Genomic DNA, 24,424 nt, shown 5'->3' with positions numbered 1-24,424 from the left:
TCAAAAAGAAGTTGCACAATCAACCCCTTTATATTTTAAAGTATGTGATGACCCCTGTTTGCTAATCTGTGGTAATATGTCTTGGTATTTTCTTCTGGGACTTACTTTGTACCCTGATTAATACTCATCACTTCCTTAATCTTTTATGTTAGTTACTAGACCAGTATCTTCTGTGCAGTAAGCTATCTCCATTTATTCCCTTAAAAACCTGGATAATTTTATTTTTAAAACATTTTTCCTCACCAGGGAGCATTCATGCTTTTTTTGCTGAGATTCATGTTCCCCTCATGAGGAACATGCATTACAAGAGGTAAAACGTGTGAGAGGAATGTAATCTTTTCAAACATCAATATGATGTTCTAGCTTCTTACTGAAGTGAACATGACCATTGAAGATTGGTCATGTTCACAGCCAAACCACATTTCCATGTTCACTACTACCACCACTCAACTAATAGAGTAAGAACTTCTCTGAACAATAAATTAGCCCACAAACCAATCATATGTTATCTGTTTTCCAGCAGTTCACACACACAGCATCTCTGCAGTGAGATAGATTTCATCTCTATATGTACTTACAGAGCTGAATGCAATATATTACTAATTGAGAACAACTAGCTATGCAGAGCAGGGAAGGAGTACTGAAGAGTACTGGTGTCATGGTGGGATCCATGGCCCTGAAAAACAGGCTCCAGGAGACTTCAGAGTTTCTGAACTAGTTCCTTGTGCTTTCATGTGTGGGAGCCAAGGCAAGAAGAATTTTTAAAAGAGGTGTGGAGAGAGAAGTGACCAGCTTGGAAAAATTGAATCTCAAAGGGATGCTGCATTGTGAGAACTAGTTGAATCTTTGGTCTTCCCCTGCTTCCTTCCTTGAAGCACTTTTTGTTGAGTCAGGAAGGAAGATCAAGGATCTGTTCCTTGCCCGTCCAGATAGCATTTGATATAATGAGAGCGTTTATGAGCGTCCCAGAGAAAATCTTGGGCAATCATCCAGACGGGAGTTTTCCCCAGTGATTTACTGCAGTTGACCCTTACAGGCAATAGCTAAGCCCCATTCTTGCTGTATTTACTATTGATTACTAAGAATGTCGGAATCTAAATGACCAACACATCAACAGAAGTTACCAAAACATCTTTGAAAGATGCATGCTATGTGTGCAGATCATGTTCATTAAAGATTGCTAATTCACCTGGGAGAAGGGAGGCTAAGTCCAGTGTGCATATCATTGCACTAGACTGGGGAGAAAAAGCACAACCAATCTTTCCAAAGCCTACAGAATACTTAATGATACTACAGAATAGCCTGTAGAGAATTGGTTGGGACTTAATGTTTTTGGACTCTTATGAACCAGTGAATTTTAAAATCCATGTGAATCTCACTTTCCTGCAGTTCCATGAAGCCTGGCACAAACTTATGGAATGGCTAGAAGAGTCAGAGAGATCTTTGGACTCAGATCTTGAAATTGCAAATGACCCTGACAAAATAAAGATGCAGCTAGCACAGCATAAGGTGAGTCATGAGTGATGCAATGCAAAGTGCCCAGTGAGATGTGGGTAAGTCTTCTCAGCCTTGTACTGTTTTGTCAGCAAAGGAGGGAGATCTGTGGCCTCATTATGATAGAGTGCTTATTTGCATGAAATTAAATGGTGGTGTGTTTTGGGTGTGGAGTAAAAAAAAAGGCTTTTCCCACCTTGGTATGTGGGAGAATGAGTAACTGTGGAGGGTAAAGACATAATACAGCACAATGGAAACTGTAGAAGTAATAGTATCTCAAGAGAAGGAATCTCTGAAGATATTCTGTTGCAGAACTTTTGAGTCCTTAAATGATAATTTTACCATCCAGTTGTTTGGGTTGGGATTTTTTTTATGTCAAGTGGAAATATTAATTAAATCTCTAGAAATTACAACTATACTCTTTGTAGCAGTATAGGTTCTTTCTTTGTAGGTTCTTTCTCTTCAGGGGATTCAAAATTCCAGGACCAGCCTTCCACAAAACCAGATACTGTAGGTATAAATGTAAAAATCTCTCTGATTGACTCAGCTTTTCAAACAAATAATGGTAATGTAAAAGCTCTGTATTTCCATCAGACATGGAACAAAAGGATGGATGGACCAAGTCTTCATTCTTATTTTTGTGAAGAGATATTACTGAGAATCAAGTGGGTGACTGGTAGAATCTTCAGAGACAGACTGTTTATCAAGATAGATCTTGGAGCAGTTTCATCAGAGACCCGAGTATTGAAAGATCATTTTTCTACGTTTTGACATGATCTGCTTTTCATGTCTTACTGGTCTTCGTTTACTCCTGCTTTTCATTCTGCATAATATTCCAAGTGTTTGCATATCTAACTTTTCTGCTCTCAGTGTAGCTTCTGATGATGGCTTTTACCTGTGACAAGTCTGGCCTCACGTGTTTAGTGATTGGTTACTGCATCACTCTGCTTTATATTTTTATCAACTCTCAGTTTACATGATGACTGAAGTATTGTTTAGCAACCAGGAAAATATTCTCCTTTAATACGTGAAAGTTGGCTGTTGGTCAAGCAAAAATAGTTTTACCTATGTTTGGTGTTAAAACTTTTAGAGAAAACCTACATGAGCATTCTGTTATGCTTAGTCTGCTATTTCAGTTTGTTCTGGGATTGCTGCTGTTGCCAGAATTTGAAGTCTGCAATGAGAATTTTGGGGGGAAAAAAATCTTGAGAGTCATTCTTGTCCTCTCTGACTCAGTCTTTTCAGCCTTCCACTCCTCTCTTTTGTTTATATTAAAAGCTCAAAATCCTCCAGAGTACAGACAATACATTGTGACTTTCCTTTGAGGTCCTTTCATATCCTGACGTTTGACTCTCTACCATATTCTCCTCACCTCTTCTGGAATGTTAAACGTGATAAAATCCCACTTGTTCTTTATACCTATAGCAGTTATTTTATGAGCCCAAGCTTCCTCACATGGCTTGGCAGACTCATCACTTCTCTCAATGGTAACTTTTCTCCAGCTTGTTTTTGTATAAAATGCCTGCAGAGAATGGGTACTTGAGTTGCTTGAATCTCATTTCTCATGAAGGAATGGGATGGAATGTGGCACAGGGACATTAGGATTGAAACTGGTGATTTAGAGATGAATGTGGGTGAGAGAGGGAGGTCTGTGAACTTTGTGACTTTAAACTTCAAACAACCCTCCAAGACATCAACTCTATTGTTTTTTAATGAGCTGTCAAACCTCCCAACACTGCAATGTCCTTCCTTGTATTTTGAGTCTTTTCCTTCCACTCCCACATGTACCCCCTGTGTCTGTCTTTGTCTTTTCTGTCCAGCCTTGAAGGTTTCCTTGCTCCATTTAGTTAACGATTGTGCTATCTGAACTGAATGTGTGCTCTGTCTGTGCTGTAAGCAATAATTTGGACTCACTCTTTGCCAGTTGTTACTGCCAAAAAAAAAAAAAAAAAAAAAAAAAAAGAGCCCTGAAAGAGGAAAGCCAAGATAATATGTTTTCTCTGTAACTCATATCTAGTGTCTTGCCAGGGACTTTTGGGGGTTATTCATGGTCTGTTTATCAGCAATTTTTTCTCATTTTTAGAAGTTAGTAATGGAAAAACCCTTAGTAGGTCACCCAATCCATTCCTGTGCTAATGCTGAATGTTCCTTACAGTACAGTTATTTGAACCTGACTAATTTTATCTGTATGTTCCCATTTTCCTTAGAAGGAAGGTAGATGGTTAATTACTGAGATTTTGTTCATCTTGTGTTGCTTTAAATCAAAACCTACTACTCTCAGTAATACCTCTGAAATCAAATTAAAGTAGACCCTTTGTAGTGTGTGTAGTCTCTCAAAGAATGAATTGACTGCAACCTTCTCTTCACCTTCAAATCTCTTTTACCTGTATGATTCTTCTCTGGCAGCAATTTCATTGTGTTCCCTTTTGTAAATCAAGTAACACTGTGCATGTAGTGTTAAGTAGTTAACAAACCCTATAAAAACAGAAAGGATCACAGACATAATTTTTGTATTGAAGGAACTTTTATTAAAAATGGCTATTTTCATTTTGAAAGTTATTTTATTGGAGTTCTAGCTTGACAGTGGTGCTTGTATTCTTTCTTAAATTGTGTTTCCTTGTTGTTTTATTTGAGGAAGTTGTTTTATTTGAGGAGTTGTCATACTGTCATCTGCTAACCACATGTCATAGCCTAATGCCTACCTTCTAGGCTTCCATTCCACTTGAGCTTTCCCTGACAGACATTAGTACCTAAAAAGAGGAGATTCCTACATGGTCACATGGGAAAGTCAGTTTGGCCTAGTATTTTTCTGTGACCAGAAAAACTCTATCTATCTATCTATCTATCTATCTATCTATCTATCTATCTATCTATCTATCTATCTATCTATCTAATCTATCTTGATTCTGTATATAGGAGTTTCCTCAAGGGAACTTGTGTTTTTTTTTTTAAACCTGATTTTCCTGCTAACAGTTCATGAAGGTGTGAAAAAACATTTTAAGCATTGCTACAGTTTAAAGGTGCTGTGAAGTGCTGTTTTTGTCTTTTAGCATTGTTCCTTTATTTAATTATTTATTTTGTCAATTGTTTAAGTCCTCTGTGCTATCAGATAAGCTGTGTTTCTTTATGCTCCTCTGTGCCTGGGAAAAGCTTCCAGAGGCTCTGGGCAGGAGGAGCTGCCAGAGCTGGCAGGCAGATGCAGCTGCTGTGTCACTGGCACCTTTCACAGTCCCTGGATCTCAGAAGCCCAAACTGAGTTATTTGAGATGTCACATGGCTGCTTCTTGTGCCTGCATCTGTACCCTTTTAGCATGCAGTTCTTCCCAGTTACAGTATGCTTCAGTCTTAGGAGGCTTAAATGCTCATGGTTGGAGGTTTCCCGGTTTGACCACAATGAGCTACAGCAGAATGACCTTTGTAGCACTTGCATTGCTCTACACTGACTTGAAATCTTAGCATGTGAAAATGTAGTGTGAAGACTGCTAAGTTCATGGCTCTCAAAGTAGCAGTTCTTTCATACTTTTCAGACTACCAGGCAGCCGTTTGCTGAACTTTAGGAATATTATGGTAGAACAGGAGTCGTGGGTTTCAGCGAAGGAGGGATCTTCCAGAAGTTGTTCCATGAGGTGTAGAGCTACATTCCCAGAGAGAGACAAAAGGCAGAGATTCTGCTGGTGTCAAGTCCCCATATTATTTCAAGTGCACTGTGGCACTAGCAGACTAGACATTTTGCAGTAAGTTTAAATTTTTCTTGTAGCAACGTTTACAATTTCCATTGCAAATATTATATCAAAGATTATTTAACTGTGGCCTGTAAGCAGTTAATGTTATATTAATGTTTTATTTTTCTTCCATATATATAGGAATTTCAGAAATCTCTTGGTGCAAAACATTCTGTGTATGATACCACGAATAGGACTGGACGCTCCTTGAAAGAGAAGACTACCTTGGCTGATGACAATTTGAAACTTGATGATATGCTGAGTGAACTAAGGGATAAGTGGGATACAATTTGTGGAAAATCAGTGGAAAGGTAAATGAAAATCAATCTAATTATTCAGCAGGGAAGAAGAAGGCTCAGGATAATTCTTTTGGCTTTTGTTGTGTAAAAGTAATACCAGAGTGGCTAACTTGTTTGATAACTAAGAGTGCCAAAGTCGTAAAATACTAGAAGTGCATAGTTCCCTGATGGTATGGAAGGGCTGGGTAGGGAAGATGGTCCCAGTATTTAAAAAGGGAAACAATTATTTCCAGCTCTTAGTTGTTATCTTTTTATGCTGGAAATACTTTCTTAAAATGTATTAATGATTCTTTTGCGTGTGTGCGCACCTGCATTTTTTTTTCCCCTAGACAAAATAAACTGGAGGAAGCCCTGTTATTTTCAGGACAATTTACTGATGCTCTGCAAGCTCTTATTGATTGGCTGTACAAAATTGAACCTCAGCTAGCGGAAGATCAACCAGTACATGGAGACATTGATTTAGTGATGAACCTGATTGACAATCACAAGGTAATTCCAAAAGTACTCTTTTAATTACTAGACTTCTTGTAAGTGTAGCATTTTAATGCTGTCTTTATTGGGTTATTCTGTGATTACTAGTTTTATAGTTTTAATATAGGAATAGTTTTATAAAACAAACATGTCATCAGCAGTGAAAAATGATGTGTAATGTACATGGAAGATAACAACTGCTAGTGACTTATTGACACCAGTTAGCACTGAGATATTCCGTTTAATGTTGCTATCCTATGCATTTATTAATATGTCAAAAATCACAACTGTGCATTTATTAATATGTATGTGTGGACAAGAGGTTGCAAAAGTTATTTTACTGGAAATCTTTAAGGGAGACAGAGCTTCTTATTTAGTACATCTGCTAACCAAATGTCCAATGCACTCATCATGACTACAGCAGCCTTTCAAACCTTCAGGGCTGTTGTGTATTCATTGAGAAAAGTAGTTGCAATACTTGAGTTATGCACAGGAGTATACAACTAGACTATGGCCCAGGAATCCTACATTGACAAACTGCAGTATTTTGTTATTGAAATGTTTTTTGGAGAGAGAAGCAAGTGGTAGATGTAGGACTATGCCTCTGAATCCCAGTTTTCCAGATCAGTATGTTGGAAGAAATGACTGGTATTGCAAAGGCTGCAGACAGCTCTGGAGCCTTGAAGGATTACCAGGTGGAGTTCCTTCTGTTCCTCTACAAGTGACTTCAGTATCCAAAGACTGTTCAGGGAGGATATTTTGTCCCTCAGGGAAAAAAGTATTTGGAATCATTGGTTGTCTATCAAAATTAGCCTGAATTATGCTGCAATTGCTTCTGAAGTCCCATTTGTGTATCACAACTAAGTCACAGGCAGTGTGATACACCTTCCTTTATGTAACTGTTCATCTGCAAATATGAACATACTCTCACATAAACATGTGGATGGGATTTTAGTTCTGTTTTTATGATTTTAAACCATCTCCTTGATTATTAGCATTTTGTCTGATCTTTTTTTGCTGCAGCAATCTTGCGCATTAATCAAGTGTGTCAGATCAATTGCTGTGATAAAGACTGTAAAGCCAGCATGGCAAGGAGACTAGATTTCCTGTGCATTGCATCAGCATGGGTTCTCAGGATCTGCCTGGCATTTTCCTAGCAAATTCCAGTTTTGATAGGATAGAGTGTAAATATCTTCATATGGAACCTAATGAGCAGAACTTGAGCAATTTGAGTCATTTTGATGGAGTTATTCTTGATTGAATTAAATTTATCCATGTTTTGATTTCTTCTTATAACCAGTTGGCCTTTTTGTGTCTCTTTACATATTTATGCCTTAATAAATTAAACATATCAAATGTATTTGATGGTGCCTAGGTTTTCCAGAAGGAGCTGGGAAAAAGAACAAGCAGTGTCCAAGCTCTGAAGCGCTCTGCCAGAGAGCTGATAGAAGGCAGTCGTGATGATTCTTCCTGGGTCAAAGTCCAAATGCAGGAGCTAAGCACTCGCTGGGAGACAGTTTGTGCCCTGTCAGTATCCAAGCAAACACGTCTGGAACAGGCTCTTCGGCAGGTAAAGTACTACTCATGGTGCTACATGTACTTTAGGAAAGGTGGAGAAAATATCTTGCAGTCTAGTTGCCAAAAATTTAATTTCACTTTCACTTCACGTCATTAATTTTATTTAATTACATTTGAAAATACTAATTTTCTCGCTCGTGCATAGCTTACCTTGTCTTCATCCCTTTACCACAGCACATAAGTAATGCCTCTTAGCATTTATTATTGCTGTTATTATTAGTCTATACCACAAATGCAAAGCAAATGTTTCAAAGACTTTACCATCTAAGGAAATCACTGAAGTTACAGTCAAGCATGAAGGGTGATTAAGAGCTACGCCCCTTTCACAGGAAGCTGGAGATTGCAATCGTATGCCCTTCGTGCCTTATAGGAAAGGAGTAAATTTGTGTACTGAAAACTTGTTTACGTTGGCACGATTACAGTGCATGGTGAAAAACATTGCAGAAAAAATGGAGTTGTGCTGAGTGCACTCAGGAGCTAGAGCAGTCTGTTTATGTCAGTATTGGCTGGTACAGATCCCAAACAAGTAGGTCCATCTGTATTATTTCCAGACCTGAGATAAGATGGATGTACAGCTCTGTGAAGATATACCAGCTTGAACTGATGCTAGGATGGGGCTCCTGCAATTGTGATGTATCCTCTGTGTACCAAAGTCCTGTCTTGCTTTCCCAGAGTACTTTGTCCAGCTCTCTGATCTTGTTGGCACAATCCTGAGCTACCTCAAACACTAATTTTGTCAAAATATGGCTTTACCAGAAGGTGAAACTTTCTTGTTTTCTCCAGACATAAAAGGCTCAGTCACCAATGGGCTGTCAATTAATTCTGTTTAACTGGTGATTTAAGCCATGCAGAAAATACAGTTCTCATCTCCAGATGGTACATGAAAGCACCTCCCATATAATTTGTCAGCATAAAGTCATGACATTCTCAACTGAGCTGCAAATACGCTATAAATCAGATGGCTAAAAGCATGAACAGGCTTTTAGGCTTCCTATAATTTTTTGGGAAGCCTGAGATATTTTTACAGTTATGAAAATGTAGTACTGTATATCATTGACATTTTAATGGAAAGTTAATGTGCCAGTACTGCTACGTGATTAATGACTTCAAAATGTGGACTCAGTCTGCTTGTGTAAGCTGCAGTGTGTCTGTCAGATCCCCTCACGAGTGACCATGACTACTTCTTGTATCTTAACAGGCAGAAGAATTCCACTCTGTGGTCCATGTCCTCTTGGAGTGGCTGGCAGAGGCAGAGCAGACGCTTCGTTTTCACGGGGTCCTTCCAGATGATGAAGAGGCCTTGCGTACACTGATAGACCAACACCGGGTAAGCAAGAAAATGAAGAGGATCCTCTTCATTCTCATAGGTCTATTGGAGGGTAGAATAAAGGAAAGGAGGCAAAGCCTGTCCTGTATCATCATATCCAGTGTCTAATGTTTATTTTTTGCAACTGCTTATATAGAGAAGCTTGAAATGTAATGGAGTTGACAGTTTGGTGCCTATACTGCTGTTGGGCTGTTTGAGGCATCGTGGCTTACTAAGAAAATAATGGGCTTTTAGAAAGTTGCTGCAAACATTTAGAGACACATGCAAACCCCTCTGTGAAATATAACTGCCTGGCAATTTTAGCACAGACTTCTACAGCAGCAAAAGTATACCTGTTCTCCTAGCACTATTGAGCAAAACATCATATACTTTTCTTACAAGGTCATTTGTGTTAGCAGAATGATGTCATCATCCATTAACCTTCCATCATGGTGAAACAGCATGCTGCCATACTTCACATGCATTAGGCGCTGAAATATTGCAGTGCCGTAGGTTCTGCAGATACTAGGTCATAGGCCATCAAACTACTTTTGCAGTAATGATATGGGAAAATGGCAAAGTAAGGAGTATAGAGATCATATTTTCACTCCCGAAACAGGAGGCTACAAACACATACAGTAAAGCCCATGCAAAGCTCTTCTGGTAGGCTCAGTGGTAATAGTACCAAGAATATAGTGCCCAGAATGTTACAGAACAAATTATAAAACTAATACAGTTGTTTGTCCTTGCTCTGAAGAAAGTTAGAACAAGAACTTAGGAAATGGGGAGTAGAAAAACATTGTTTAAATTGAGTTTGGGAATATTATTACACAGAGCAGTGCATGCAGGGTATTACTATCTAATGCTTCTTAACTAAAGAGTCTTTATGGTACTCAGACTGCAGTGTTTTAAAGCAGTTTTCAGATTTAATTTAGGGCCTTGGAAACAATGCTATTCCTTAGCTGGCAAATGTGTGCATGCATTGACATAAGCTGAGTAATGTTGGCAGTAGTAACCTGCTGTCTCTGATGCAATGCAGTTTGTCTTTTAGCTGCCATTCCTCCACATGTACTTCATCAGTTCCCTTTAATTTAATTTTATTTTCTGAATACAGAGGAAAGAACAGTCTGAATTAAATCTGAGATCCACTGAAATAATTAGAAAAACCATCTTAAATTTCCCCCTCTGTAATGTAGATTAATTAACAAAATATTTCTGTACTAAAGTTCAAAATTGTGTTGCCAAAACTGAAGCATAACTTGGAACTTCAAACCAAATCAATGTTAGTCTCTGAGAAACCCAGTCTAGTTGGGGAGAATAATCACTAGAATCACACAACCACTCTCAGTGTTAGATGTGGCCATATTGTACCTAATTTTTTTTAGTGTTTTCCTAACCACATTTTCTTCTTAAGGGTCAAATAATAGAATTGCAGAAATTGTCAAACTAAGAAAGATTGTGGCACTGCTGCTTTACCACTCAATAAGCATGTACTCCAAAAACTTCCTTGAATGAGTGGTGTCTCCTCTTAAACTTAGAATATTAGCTTTCAAGAACTAAAAAAAGAAAATAAGGAAAAATGTAATATATTACTTTTAAACACCATATTTATATTGTAATGCAGCAATATTAATATAAAAATGTATGACTTTGACATAATTTACATAAGCATAAGATGTGTCTTCATTTTATCACCGTGATTCTTGTAAGATGGTTTAATGTATTTGTATCCAGCTATGTGTTGAAAGGTTTCTTCAGGATGATATTTTATCCTAATGGTCCATCTTCATGCCCATTACTGCTTTTCTTTTCTTAAATACTGCACATGATTTAATTAATTCTTCTATCTCAGGCAGAAAGGTTTCTCTCACTCACTGTCCTCTGTAGGAGCTGGGATGTATAGTGTGTTAATGCACTGCATTAGTTAATGAGAAGCATCCCATCTCCCCTCTTGTAAACGTGTCTGTATCACGGGACTGCGACAGAGTTGAGTACAATTAGTACCCCTTCCTGAGGGATAGCTGAAAACACTGTGTAGTGTTTCAAGAGATTCAGATTTTGAGATGCTCTTCTACAGTTGTTCAGGGAAAACAATGTTGTTGCTCCTGGACCTTTCTTGCGTAATCTCTCACTACAACCCACCTTGACTTTTCCAAAACCATTTTAACAGAAATAGTGTAGGAACTTGTATTGAGAGAATTCTATTGTGGTGGCATCTTAAACTCTGACATTAATTTAAGATGATGTCAAAATCAGTTAGTAGTGAGTCTCTTTAAATATACAGCCTACCTACTCCAGGCTTTTAGAACAAGGTAAAAGAAATTTTCTTTTACACTTTTATTTTGTAAGAGCTTCATATCTATTTTTGTAAAGGCACAAGATAAGGTCATTATGAGCGGTTGTATAGTCTGTTTTTATGACATTTGGGTGATTTTTGAGTTTTTCTTTAACTTCTGGAATCCAAAATAGCTTTTTGTTTTGATGGAGAGAGGGAGAGTTAAAGTTATGGAGATGTGGTTCCATTTTGTAGCCCAATTAAAGATGTTAAAATATAACCAAAAAAATCCACTAGGCACTGAGAGATGTTGTTGGCAGTTCCACTTAAGGGTGCTCATGAAGACACACAGAGAATTACACAACATTTAGACATAACAAAATAGGCAGAAGAGGAAAAGTATTGTAGTAGTAATATTAAAAAAAAAAAAAAAAGCCAACTATAGAAAGGATGGGAAAAATTCTTCAGTTTTCTGTGTTTCCTCCCTGCACCCAGTCCTGGTCCTGCCACTTCTGCCTGACTCCTAAGGAACATCAGTGGCTATAAGCTTGAAGATCTAAAGCTGTGAATATCCTTCTGCTTTTACAAGATTTTTCCCACATGGTGGGGCCTCTGAAAACAGCTGGTTAATTAACAGTCTTGTTCCTGTTCTTGCTCTGTCTCTCCCCCTCAGCTGCTGAGTTTTCACATTTGTGTTAGTTTAGTATAGCTGTTTATGAAGTCCTCTGTGATCTTGTCTGAGCATGTAATTACAGTTGGCCATTCCCAGACTCTGCTAGGAGCTTGACAGTTGATTATGAAGAGTTACTGTAACTGACAGACAAACCAAACCATCTGAAATGTTGCCAATAATTATTCTAACCATTATATAGTTGTTTTACAGTGTTTTGAAAATGCTGTGATTTTCCTTCTTTTTTTAATTAGAGTGTGTGTCTTTCAAGTATTTACAGTATGGTGGGCTTTTAAGGAGTGGCAAGCTGGGGCAAAGGTTTTAGACCTCCATTTACTACTTTATATGAAATAGACTTTTTAAACATATTGAACTTTTCTCAGACAAATTAAACTTGCCTCTGGCAAGCTGAATCCCTTTGAGTAATCAAGAGACTTTTGACCTTCCAGACTATGCACCCAGATATCTCTTGCAGATTTTGTCAACATGTAATTGAAATTGTTACCTCTGGTTTAGGAATTTATGAAGAAACTGGAAGAGAAAAAGGCAGAACTGAATAAAGCAACAGGTATGGGAGAAGCTATCCTAGCTATCTGCCACCCAGATTCCATCACTACCATTAAGCACTGGATAACAATCATCAGAGCCAGGTTTGAAGAGGTCAGTATATGTCAAGCCATCTTCATTGCAACAGTCCATCTTTGATTGGAACATAGCTGACAACTAATGTGGAAGTTACACTAGGAGGAAATGATCCAGCTGTTGAGAGCTAAACATTTAAAATACCCACAGTGATGGATATGAATACCATGCTTCCCTAGCTTTTATTTCAAAACTTATAGAACTTTAAGAACCAAAGCAGCTGGTCAAGTTTCTTTGTTTGTATTAAAGGAAATACTGTCTGACACGTCTCGTGAAGAAAGCCAATAGTTTCTAGGGAGAAACTTAAATGTTACAAAGGAAAGAAAATGCAGGGCATACTTGAAGCATTTTTCTAATTACATCAGAGACAATTGCAGTTGAATATATTCTAATCTGGAAGACTTACTTATAGCTACTTAAATAATTTGTAAGTCTCAGAGGGTGTACCACACTCTGAAATGCTAAGGTGGTAATTTCTGTATATATTAAGTTTAAGGAAAACCAAAATACTGGTGTTAGCAAAGTATGGCTTCAGCAGAGCCCAGGAGGAGGATGGACACCAAGTTATGTGTGAGTCACTAATTTATAGGTATTGTTTGATAAAGTTTTAAAATGTTGACTGAATGTGCTAATAATTGCATTTCACAGCAGCTAGTCCTGAGTATCTGTGGAAAAATAGTGGTGTTGAACTGGAAATTCTAGTTACCTAGCACCTTATTGATCAGCTACTATGTCCAGCACCTTTGATAATCAAACATCAATAGGTCTGCGAGGAAGCTCCAGTTTTGGTTAACAGAGCAATCTCAATTACATATTTAAGAAAATCATATTTGCACTTATTAATGCATTGGTTCTTTTATCAAGGTCTTAGCATGGGCTAAACAACATCAACAGAGACTGGCAGGAGCTCTGGCTGGACTTCTTGCTAACCAGGAGTTGCTGGAAGCCTTGTTGTCCTGGTTGCAGTGGGCAGAGACTACACTTACTGAAAAAGATAAAGAGGTTATCCCCCAGGAGATTGAGGAAGTTAAAGCACTTATAGCTGAACACCAGGTGAGGCATGTTTAGTGACCTGTGTCCTACACATTCCACAAATGGTGTCCACACCTCAGCTGGGCTTTGTAATCAGGTGTGGATCTCCTTAGCTGTTTTCTTTCTTAATATTTGAAACCCTTTTCTTTTCAGATACTCAGTTGTGCGTTTTGCGTGTGTACGCTGTGCTTGTAGTTATTAAACAAAGAGGTAAAAAAAAACCAAACAAAACAAACAAACAAAACACCCAAAAATTCAGTGCCACATTGTTTTGAAAGCAAACCTACAACTCCCTATAGGAACAAGGATGATAATAGTAATAGTAAAAGAAAGCCCACATGGTAGTGCTGCTACCTTAGAAGTAGTGTTGCAGTGTGGCTTTACATACTGGATTTCAAAAATACGTTTATGAAGTGCCAGAAAAAGTCACTGGTGCAGGGAATACTCATAGGCTTACCCCAGTTTACACACCAGTGCTCTCTCACTTCTTTTAACTGCCATCTGGACAGAAAGGAACACTGAAATACTCAGAGACAAAATTCTGTTGTCACCTCACCATACACAATTAAAACAGGAGTTTGACAGACTATTGTTTAAATTCAGTCTTTCTTTAACAGCCAGACTGTGGTGGCCATGAAAGCTTATACTGCCAGTTTTCCTTACCTACAAAACCTTTATTTTCGTCTATTTTGTGAGTCTGGCATTAGAACAGTCTTTTTGTGCAATTCTTATAACTTCGGTGTTTTGCTGGTTTATGTGGGTTTTTTTCCTGTGGTGACTTTTGTGTATTGTTAATTAAAACCACCTCTATCTGATTGCAGACATTCATGGAGGAAATGACCAGAAAACAACCTGATGTGGACAAAGTTACAAAGACCTATAAAAGAAAGGCACTTGAACCCACTCCAGTACAGTCTCATATTCCTGTTCTTGATAAGGGGAGAACAGGAAGTAAGTAATGAAGTATTTTGGAGCAGGTTACACGCACCATTAGTCTATCTATAAAGATAGCATTACTAATAATCTAATAGGCTTGATTAGCTTCTAGTTAAACAGGGTGAAATTCTCTTATTTCTCATAGTGAGGAAATTTCTCATAGCAGTCTTCTATCTTTTAATTTTGTCCTACGCTTCTTGAATACCTTCATGTGCTGTGAAACTTCCAAGAGTGTGCACATGCTCAGTCTTTGAAATCTACTGTTATCTGAAAGTGCAAGCAACTTATTTAAATAAAGATACAGAGACAAATATTTGTGCTGCCTGTGAAATTACATTAATTGAATTAGAAAGTGTGTTCCATGAAGTTGAATGGAAAGTGAATCATCAAGTGAGGAAACAGATTTTTGTATTTTTAGATATACTTACCCATTGTACTTTATACTTATCTATACATGGAACCTGCTTCTAAAATCAGGTTGTTTACTTTGCAACTCTGAGACAATTGCAAAGATTGTATTTAACCTGTGCAGCTTCACTAGTGTAGCCACTACGAGCTGCTTCTGACTACACAGAAGATACTTTAACCACTATGTGGTCCCTTCCCAGCAGTGATAAAAAAAGAAAAAAAAAAACCAAACACCCATTAGATGGAATCATATCAGGGTATGTGCTCATTACTTGGGACAGGAAAGAGTAGTTTTAAGAAGGTGAAGTACTGTTCATGTGAATGTTTGTTTTGTTTGAACTGGGTGAGACTTGCACATTTTATCATGTTTTAACAGGAAAGCGTTCCCCAACACCAGGCATGTATCCATCAGCAGCCCAGGCACAAATCGAAACCAAGAATCCACGGGTAAACCTTTTAGTCAGCAAGTGGCAGCAAGTCTGGCTTCTGGCCTTGGAAAGAAGAAGAAAACTTAATGATGCTTTGGACAGACTTGAAGAGGTCAGAAAATGACTGCATTTTTTTTACCCTGGATTAAATTGTCAACACTGTAAACAACGTAGTATTTGTTTATTATATCGCATGATACAGCCTATGGAAAATACTGTGATACACGAGCTATAACGTGCTTTAAAAGCTATTGTTCTAATTTTAAATGTGAGGAGAATTAAGAATTTTCAAAATGTTTATATAGGTCTTCAGGCAATTATTAAAGTGAACACAGATGTTTTTTCTGACATTGATTTTTCTAGATTGATTGATTTCAATGGAAAAAAAAATCTTTCTTTTTTTTATTAAGCTGAGAGAATTTGCCAACTTTGACTTTGATATTTGGAGGAAAAAATACATGCGGTGGATGAACCATAAGAAGTCTCGTGTGATGGACTTCTTTAGGAGGATTGATAAAGATCAGGATGGAAAGATAACAAGGCAGGAATTTATTGATGGAATTCTGTCTTCAAGTAAGTTATAAAATTAATTTAATGTTGAACCGTGTTGTTCCATTTACATTATTGTCTAATTCATAGTTGACTAGTTTCCGTGACTCAGGATTGTCATTCCTGCAGTACATGAGCCACTTCAACAATTACTTTTCATTGTTTAGTCAGAATACTAAAACCTACCTTATAAAACCTATAGATAATTTTGTTAGATCAGTTCATATGTCCATTTGATTTTTATGAAAGAACTTTTAATGGAGTAGTTTCAATTATAGAAGGAAACCATGTCATTTCTGAAACCTGTGTTTCCATGAACCATGACCATGTTCAAGCAATCAGAGTAGGAAGATTCTTTTCCTAGCTTTCCTGTTGGATTAGTTTTCCTTAGGTATGCACAGTTGATGGTAAAGTAAGCCTTCCACACCATGTCTGTGTGTGAGCATCTTTCCTTTCAGCAGCCTGCTACTTAAAATAATCCTTTATCTTCACATCATGGAGGCTTTTCCTTTGAGCAGTGAAGATTCAGAATTGGGCTGCTTTTAGCATCTCAGGTTAAAGTTATTCAGTAGGACAATATTGTAGTGTTTATATTTTCCCTTGCTTTAGGAAATGCAATAATACAGTCACTATATGTGGACTCTACTGTTTGCTATGAATTGACAGATAAAAAAACAGTGGCACCACCAAGATGTTAAAGAGCTTACTCAGTTGGTATCAACTTATTATAACTGCTAAATACTCATTATTTAAACCCTGTTCACCATCTTGAAATTATTTTCTTTGACCATTTCATAGAGAATCTCTGTGTGGGTTAATATTCTGCTGCTGTAAACTTCATCTAAAGACCAATTTAGCAAAACGCTGTATGTTTCTGCAGTGGGAAGGCCTTGCATTCCAAATTTAATTAGCAGTGAAATTCTCGCTTGACCTTTCCTCACTAACAATTTATCTTGTTAATCTGTGGTATTTTAAGCACTTTGAAGGTCAAAATGTTAAAAAAATACTTATATCTTACAGTTTAGTCTGTGCCTTTACTTCTGTGTCTCTTTTCAATTCACACTGTGATACTCATTTTACTCGGATATCTAGGTAACATTGGATATGCAAATTGATTTTATTTTTTTTTTTCCAGAGGATTCCTTCACTCTTTTAAATATCCTTGGGTTTTTGATAAGCATTGTCTGTCACCTAAGGCCTAAAAACCTTTTAATACTTGTGATAAAACCTTTCATTGTATTGGGATTGAAAAACAGAAAAAACTTAGCTTCTGTTGTTGTCTTTTGTCTTACAGAATTCCCAACAAGCCGACTTGAAATGAGTGCTGTTGCAGACATTTTTGATAGAGATGGTGATGGATATATTGACTATTATGAATTTGTAGCAGCTCTTCACCCAAACAAGGATGCATACAAGCCCCTCACAGATGCTGACAAAATTGAAGATGAGGTACATTCTCTGCTTTCTTAAATTCCACTGTATTCTACTGGGGTCACATTCTTTAATAATTAATTTAATTTTCTCTCCTATATAATTTGAAGCTTACCAGTTACACAAATCTTTAGAAATGTGATATTAGCAGTAATTACCCAGTTGTGGTTTTTTGCAGGTTACAAGGCAGGTAGCTAAATGTAAATGTGCAAAACGATTTCAAGTGGAACAGATTGGGGATAACAAGTACAGGGTAAGTCTTCTAAGGACCTTCTTAGTTCTTTCAGCTTAAAGATTCTTCATATGACATGCAAGGAATTAGGCTGTATTAATTTAGAGGAATTTTGTATGACAATTCTATGTTTTCTTCAAGCTTGTCTAGATTTTATGGGGTTTTTTCTTGTTAGAATATAAGGGAAAATGCTGCTGCTTGTATTTTTTCACTGAAACTGTTTCCCATGTATAGGCACTTTTGAAAGCTAACTGCATGCACACATACATATATACATGCATGCATACATACACACAACAGCTCCTTAAAAGCCAATCTTTTTGCCTGGATACCCAAAGTGTTTAAACTTTCTATTAGTCTCATAAAACCAGTGATGTTTTCCTGTGTTGTACTTTAAAAATCATTTACCCAAGTGTATTCAGTCACATTTACCCTCCCTTATTTCATTGGAACACACTGTTCATTCTGAAGATGTGCAAGAAGTGTCTTGGATATCTACAGAGCAATTTTAGATCACAGAAGAATAAATACCACATTGTAGAGAAGGATCTGCTATGTCTAGATTCAATAACCAGAACAATTTCAGATGAAATATGCAGTATTTGACTAAGAGAGATTACTAAATACTTGTATAATATTTTAAAAGACCACAAAAACAGCAATGGGAAGGAAACAAAGGCCTTGAGTATTTTCCAATATTCAGTCTCTGGATGTCTGGATGGCTAGCTACCTGCTCATCTCTGAAGTAGATACTTTATTTAGAATGTCTAATGTGTTAGTTTGCATGTGTTCTGGAGTCAAATAGAGAATTTCCTGTAAACTAATCATGTCTTTCTTCCGTTTTTCATTTCTTATCAGTTCTTCCTGGGAAATCAGGTATAAACCAGTGGAATGTGTTATGAAACTTCCTTTTTTTTTTTTTTTTTTTCTTCCTTATTTGCTAACACATAGTGATTTAAGCTTGCAATGATCAGTCATCTTGCCATCCTTTCATCTTCAGCTAATTCATTGCTGGTCAGCTGTGGTATTTCTTTAAATGCTATGGGAGCATTCTTTGTCTCAGGATCCCTCCTCTTCAGTCCCTTGCCTGCTTTCTTTGGCCATTTTCCTCATTAAGGAGATTACTTTTAAAGGAACCAGACAATGGTCAGCAATGGTTTCCATAGTGAAAAATCTTGAGCATTTAAGCTACAATTTTAGAATTATGATTTGTTTATTAGTTTTATAGCAGAACACTTCAAAATTGTGTTGTGTTTTTTAGGCTAATAGGCTAAAAGCTAATCACAGTAAACAGATTCCAGTGTCTTACCACTTACTGCAAATTGGGCAAAAAATACTTTCATTTTTGCAAAGAAACAAACTGTGTGCAGTCAAGCATACTGATTAAGAACCTAGCTGATTGTTGATATTATATGTACTAACCCAATGAATCATTAAATACATTATTTTGGAAATAGGCAAAGTAAACTTGCCATTCCAGTTCAGACTATTCCCTCTCCTGAAGTGTTTTAAAGAGCTCTGGCAAGTCTACAAAGTGTGGAGCTGTGTTTGAGAATACCTTGTGTCAGTTGGGTCCCCAAGGAGTCAGGCTGCAGTGGCACTGTTCAGGGGTATTGAGAGGAATGCTGACCAGTCCTGACTTACTCCTGTGGTACCGATACTGATGCACAGCTTCCTCAATACCATTAGTATCTCATTTGTGCTCTTATAAAGACAATATGTATCATCCATTCTTGGTATGCTAGTGTTTACCATTAGCTATTTTAAATCTAGAGATGTTGAAAATGTAGTTGTGTTCTAATTTATTGGCAAAGCCTGTTAAAGTATAGAAGAAAGCAGAGAGAGCAGTGGATAATTTTGCCACATGCCTCAAGCAGTATATCTACATAATTGAAAATGTTTTCCACATATAGAACAAGCCTCTATTTGAAAAGACTATTTTAAATTATGTTAATCCTCTTATCTGTCATCTGTACTCTCAGATCTGGGAAAAATAACATGTTTTTTGAAAGATCTAACTCTGACTGGTGCAGAACATCATCATAGTAAAAAGCACCTAAAGCAAGTTGGCGGAGGCTTTCCTAATGACAGTGATGTTATATGGTTATTATCAAGAGTGAGCCTTCTTGTAGCTTAAACTAGACCTGCTTTGTGTTTTTATTCCAGCATTTTTACCTCTGATTATTTGAAACAACGGTAAATGTTGTTCAAGGAAAGTTAGTACCCAGGCTCTTTTAAGAAGGAAATGGACTGAAATATCATTAGGGAAATGCCTTGATAGATACCTAAGCTCCACTGTCTGAATTAATCTCAGCCTAGGCAGTTTCCAAAGTGTGCCTGGCCCTTGGTATAGTTGCCTGATGGGTCTAACTGAAAAATTAAGCTGGAATGGGGGAAAAGTAAAGACAAGAACTAAGATAGGATATTTAGAACCTCTAGCAAAAACCCTCCTTAGAAACAAGCCAATGAAAATAAATGGCATTGGTTTGGATGCCATTTCTCTCTTTAACTTTGATCTACATATGTAAAACAGTTCTTTGTTCTGAACATATTGAATGCATTATTAAAAAGCCTTTACAAATAATGCTCATGTGTATGCTCTGATTTATAACTGAAGAAATTATTATTGAATTAAATGACAAGCTTTGCTTTTGTTTGGTTCCTAAAAGTAATATTTCTTTAAATGTTATTTCTCTTCTTGGTTTAAGTAGTACCAAAGAACTAAAGTAATTTAACAAGTAGGGGGCATGTTTGTGTGGTTTGCATTTAAAGCATTTCTGTTCCATCTCTGGAGCAAGTAGGTGCAGTTGAACTATGGCCAGCCTTCTCCAAGGGTCAAAGACTGTTCCAGAGAGGTGTATTTGACTCCCATTGGTTTCCATGAGTGCTCTGCATATTGGCACGTCAGAGCACTACACTTGGCCTGATGATCTGATATAAAAATAAATATTTTAGTGACATTGGCTAAAAAGTACTGAATTCTTCTGGTTAGTTTTCATGAGATCATGGGGTCAACGTTTGGGTCATGCTTTATTTTATTCAGCTCTGAACGCAGATACTGCATAGAGGCTTTGTTACACGTTTCAGGAGCAGAAGGTGCATTAGGCCTGGCCATCAGCCCAAAGGAAGAGCAGGCTAGTACGAGGGTTTGTTTGAAACAAGTTTTTGTGCATCTCTGAATTGCAAAGAACCTCGATGTGTAGACAGAGGAGTGACAAACAGTTTATAACAAAGGACAATAATGATAGCTGTCAGTCTTTCATTGCTTCTCTAGTGTTCCCCTCCCCACATGCACCTTGTTACATGTGAGCAGTGTCAAGACTATACCTGAAAATATCCCTATAAATGAATCAGTTACTAGAACTGCGCAAGACTCGTAATGCATTGAATTTCCAGCTCTCATACTGGTCATTTAAAGTGATGCTGCCTTCTTTTCAGCTGACATAATTAAAAACTATACTCTTGCAGAAGAGAGTTTGCTTAAGATTTTATCAGTGACATATCACAAATAGGTATTTATTTCTTTGCACAAACACAGATTGTAACCAATTAAATAATGTGTTACTAATTTTGCTTCCTTTATGAGCACAGACATTTAAGAATCAAGCATAAAATTAAACCTGAGATTCTTTCTTACCATCCTGCCATATCCTTCGGATTAATGCAGCAACATCTGATTTGAAATTTTAACAGCTTTAATAATCTGCATAAATAAATCTGATTTTTTACATTACTAATAATTAAATATAAAAATAAATGTTTTTAAGTGTCTGATTTTTAACCTATCAGCATTGAAGTGCATCCTGGATGAATGAGAACCTCAGACTGTTGTTTGATTTTTATTGCAGTTTGGAGACTCTCAACAACTGCGCCTTGTTCGTATCCTAAGAAGTACAGTCATGGTTCGTGTGGGAGGTGGCTGGATGGCACTCGACGAGTTCTTAGTCAAAAACGATCCTTGCAGGGGTATGTAACACAACTGTTAGAATGGACATGCGGATAATTATTTGGATACAGTCACTGTTCATTGTCTCAAGGGAGATTTAATTGTGTAAAATGCCAGTTATATAAACATCACCTCACTAAATGTCATGAAATTATCTGTTTTTATAAGTTTAAAAGCTATGGTGAAGATTTTCTTCACTTGCACTGATGTATGTCTAGAATAACTGTGTTGTCTTCTGCACAGTTCCTCCAGCATTAGAGTGGTGTAATTAAGAGCTGAACTGAGCCCAGATAGAGTTTATGGTGTGTAAGCTGCCTGTATGACTTGGCAGAAACAGCACAGAAAAATGTCCAATAAAACCTTCCTAGCAGGAGAGAAGTTTTAAGGCAGTGGTTCAAAACAAGGCAATTGAATTGAAGAGTAACAACAACAACACAAAAAAATGTCCCTGGCCGGTAGCTGCTCTGCCTTTGTAGCCTCATCTTTTCATTGGCATCCTCCCCAGAACCACTTTATTGAGTTTTGAGCCTTGAACAAAGCAAGTGGAAATGCTCTGGTCAGGAGGACTTTGCTCTCTGGAGAAGCAGGGAGTGCTCTGTCACCAAGCCCTCCAGGGCACTGTACCAAATGCACCATTTTTGGAGGAGCATATGAGATAGGAAAGAAGCCATTTGTGAAGTGAGCAGGAGAGAGAAAAGTCAAATTATAGCCAGATTAATAAAACTGTAGAAAGTATAATAATTACTGTGAGCTGATGTTCTGTAACTAGGCAATTCTATCTTATTAACTAGTAGCATTTCTGCATTTTTACTTCTTAGGTGTTTTTTAGAATTGTAGTCAGTATCGTAATAGTGCAGAATAGCACAGAGAAGTTCCAGAGAGGCAAGTGAGCTAATGAAGACAGAGAAATCAACTGTCCTGTAGACCTTACTCCAGTGTCAGCTATCTCACACTGCTTCTACTTTGAGACCAAGGAATCTAAGCAGTTCCGTACAGACCTTGAGTGGGTGGAGAGTTTGTATTTGTGGCAATTGTCATGCTGAGTCAAGGATGTTAAAGCCAAAAAGAAGCTATCACAAAAAAAAAATGAAAGTTACCACAAGACTCCACAAGGGCTGATAGTGTGCCAGGCTATTCTGGAACAGCCACTAAGGCCTAGAAACTTTTGTTTACAGGTTTAAGAGGTACCCATAAAACCTCTTATCAGAGTATCACGAAAGAGCTGCCAGAACCTTGTGATGACATCTGTGAATTTTTCAGCAGTATTAAAAAGTTGTTTTGCTTACCAACATATTGCATATATTGTTTACTAGAGAAATGTAAACAGTAATGTTACATTTATTCATGTTGGAATACAGGTCTAACTGAAACTTAGCACCTGATTCTGCACCTGCTGCTATAGGAAAGTAATTTATTCCAGAAGAGGTATCTTTACTTTATAGCTTTCTACTCCTGTTCCCCAAAGTGCACAGTAGTGGAAAGTTAAATATATCTGACTTCATTGAAGGGTTAACTTGTTTAGTTTTGATGTGTCCCAAACATTTTTCTCTGGCCTACTGCTGGGTAGACTGTTGCAATTCCTACCTGGGTTGACATTGAGAGAGACAATACTTAATAATTTTAATTAATTATTGGAATTCCTCATTACTGTCTTCAGATTCAGAGTCCTTTTGGACTTCATCCTCTCTTCTTCAGTAAACATTGCATTCTGTCTTTCTCTATGATATTTTCTATATTACTTTATCTCTTTTATCATGGGAAATATGTGAGCAGATGACTAAGTCGGCACAGTGGGTCTAAAGGAATCCTGATCTCTATAAAATCATCCAGCCACTGGATGCTGTGCATTGCACACCTGATCCTCGTCTTGTTCAAGTCAGTGATGCAAAAGTAGTCATTGATGTCAGTGGTGCAGGTTCAGACTTTTCCTTAAGCATTTCACCCTAGCAAATCTGCATTTCCACCAAGGGCTACTTGCGTGTTCAGATAAATGACATTTCAAAGAACTCTTGTCAGAAACAGCTTTAAAAGTATTGGACCTAGTTATATAAAATACTTTTAGCTTATATTACTTCTTTATGTCAGCAGATAAATACCATTACACAAGTATACCTGGGACTGCAGCTGAGTCTGTCCAAGTGCTGTTTCCTTTTTGCCTATGAGACCTTTGAGAACTCACCTCAGAGCACTCAGTAACAGCTTTTGCTCTGAGTCCTGTCTTTCAGCCAAGTCTTTTGCATATGCAGCTGCTGTACTTGATTTCTTCTCCTGCTAACGATTTTCTTTAATGTGACCCATGTCCTGTGTCATTTTTTCTAGTTCATCATCACGGGAGTAAAATGTTACGTTCGGAATCAAACTCTTCAATTACCACTCAGCCTACTATAGGTTGGCAAACCCCTCTCTTTGTCTCCTCCTCCTCTTCTCCTCTCTCTTCATTTCCTTCCCACTTTTTAAAAAGATATCTATTACTTCTAACCATATGCTTCACCCATCACATTTAGCTTAATGTGTTCCTATCTGGGCTGGTGCTTTGCAAGCTAGTTTTTTTTTGACACGCTTGAAGAGTGTTTCAGAAACACTTGTCGTTCACACTGACACAGTTAAATGCTAACATGTCTTGCATATATTCTTGCAGAACATTCTCTCATATGTGTGTTTGTATGTGTGTGTGTGAATGCTTAACCATCAGTTACCTCACCATAGTTTGGATTTTATGTTCATCATTGCATGTTGCCAAACCACATAACTTCATAGTTTTTAATAAATATATTTGCTGCTTTCCTGTAATTTGTACTTAGAAATTTCTTCTTGGAACCTTCAAGCAAGTATTATTTATTATGAGTAGTTGTAGAGTTAGCAAAACTGCTCATCAGGTTTTGTCTCTGTATTAATAGTTGATTGATTAACAGTGATTTAGCACATTGAGCATTCCATTATCACGCTGACTTCCTTTGACAGTGGTTCATTCCTGCCGGCATAAAGTATTAGAATAACTGAGTTCA

The 24,424-nt window shown here is 37.3% G+C and overlaps 1 protein-coding gene across 1 annotated transcript in view; it reads left to right on the top strand.

The window, feature by feature from the left end:
- The window catches only part of DST (dystonin), a 144,594-nt gene that overhangs the window by 114,116 nt on the left and 6,054 nt on the right, over nucleotides 1–24,424 (top strand). The window contains exons 67-80 of the mRNA XM_009999198.1: nucleotides 1,390–1,509; nucleotides 5,358–5,527; nucleotides 5,845–6,004; nucleotides 7,362–7,556; nucleotides 8,763–8,891; nucleotides 12,332–12,475; nucleotides 13,322–13,510; nucleotides 14,311–14,440; nucleotides 15,210–15,373; nucleotides 15,672–15,834; nucleotides 17,105–17,259; nucleotides 17,420–17,494; nucleotides 18,332–18,349; nucleotides 21,322–21,439. Of these exons, the coding sequence (XP_009997500.1) occupies nucleotides 1,390–1,509; nucleotides 5,358–5,527; nucleotides 5,845–6,004; nucleotides 7,362–7,556; nucleotides 8,763–8,891; nucleotides 12,332–12,475; nucleotides 13,322–13,510; nucleotides 14,311–14,440; nucleotides 15,210–15,373; nucleotides 15,672–15,834; nucleotides 17,105–17,259; nucleotides 17,420–17,494; nucleotides 18,332–18,349; nucleotides 21,322–21,439 (1,930 nt within the window). The remainder of the gene's footprint in view (nucleotides 1–1,389; nucleotides 1,510–5,357; nucleotides 5,528–5,844; nucleotides 6,005–7,361; nucleotides 7,557–8,762; nucleotides 8,892–12,331; nucleotides 12,476–13,321; nucleotides 13,511–14,310; nucleotides 14,441–15,209; nucleotides 15,374–15,671; nucleotides 15,835–17,104; nucleotides 17,260–17,419; nucleotides 17,495–18,331; nucleotides 18,350–21,321; nucleotides 21,440–24,424) is intronic.

This window comes from Chaetura pelagica, unplaced genomic scaffold (assembly GCF_000747805.2).
Source record: "Chaetura pelagica isolate M959 unplaced genomic scaffold, ChaPel_1.0 scaffold90, whole genome shotgun sequence".
NCBI classification, from domain to species: Eukaryota; Metazoa; Chordata; class Aves; order Apodiformes; family Apodidae; genus Chaetura; species Chaetura pelagica.
Note: the sequence above shows the minus strand (reverse complement) of the source record. Positions and strands in the feature narration are given on the sequence as shown.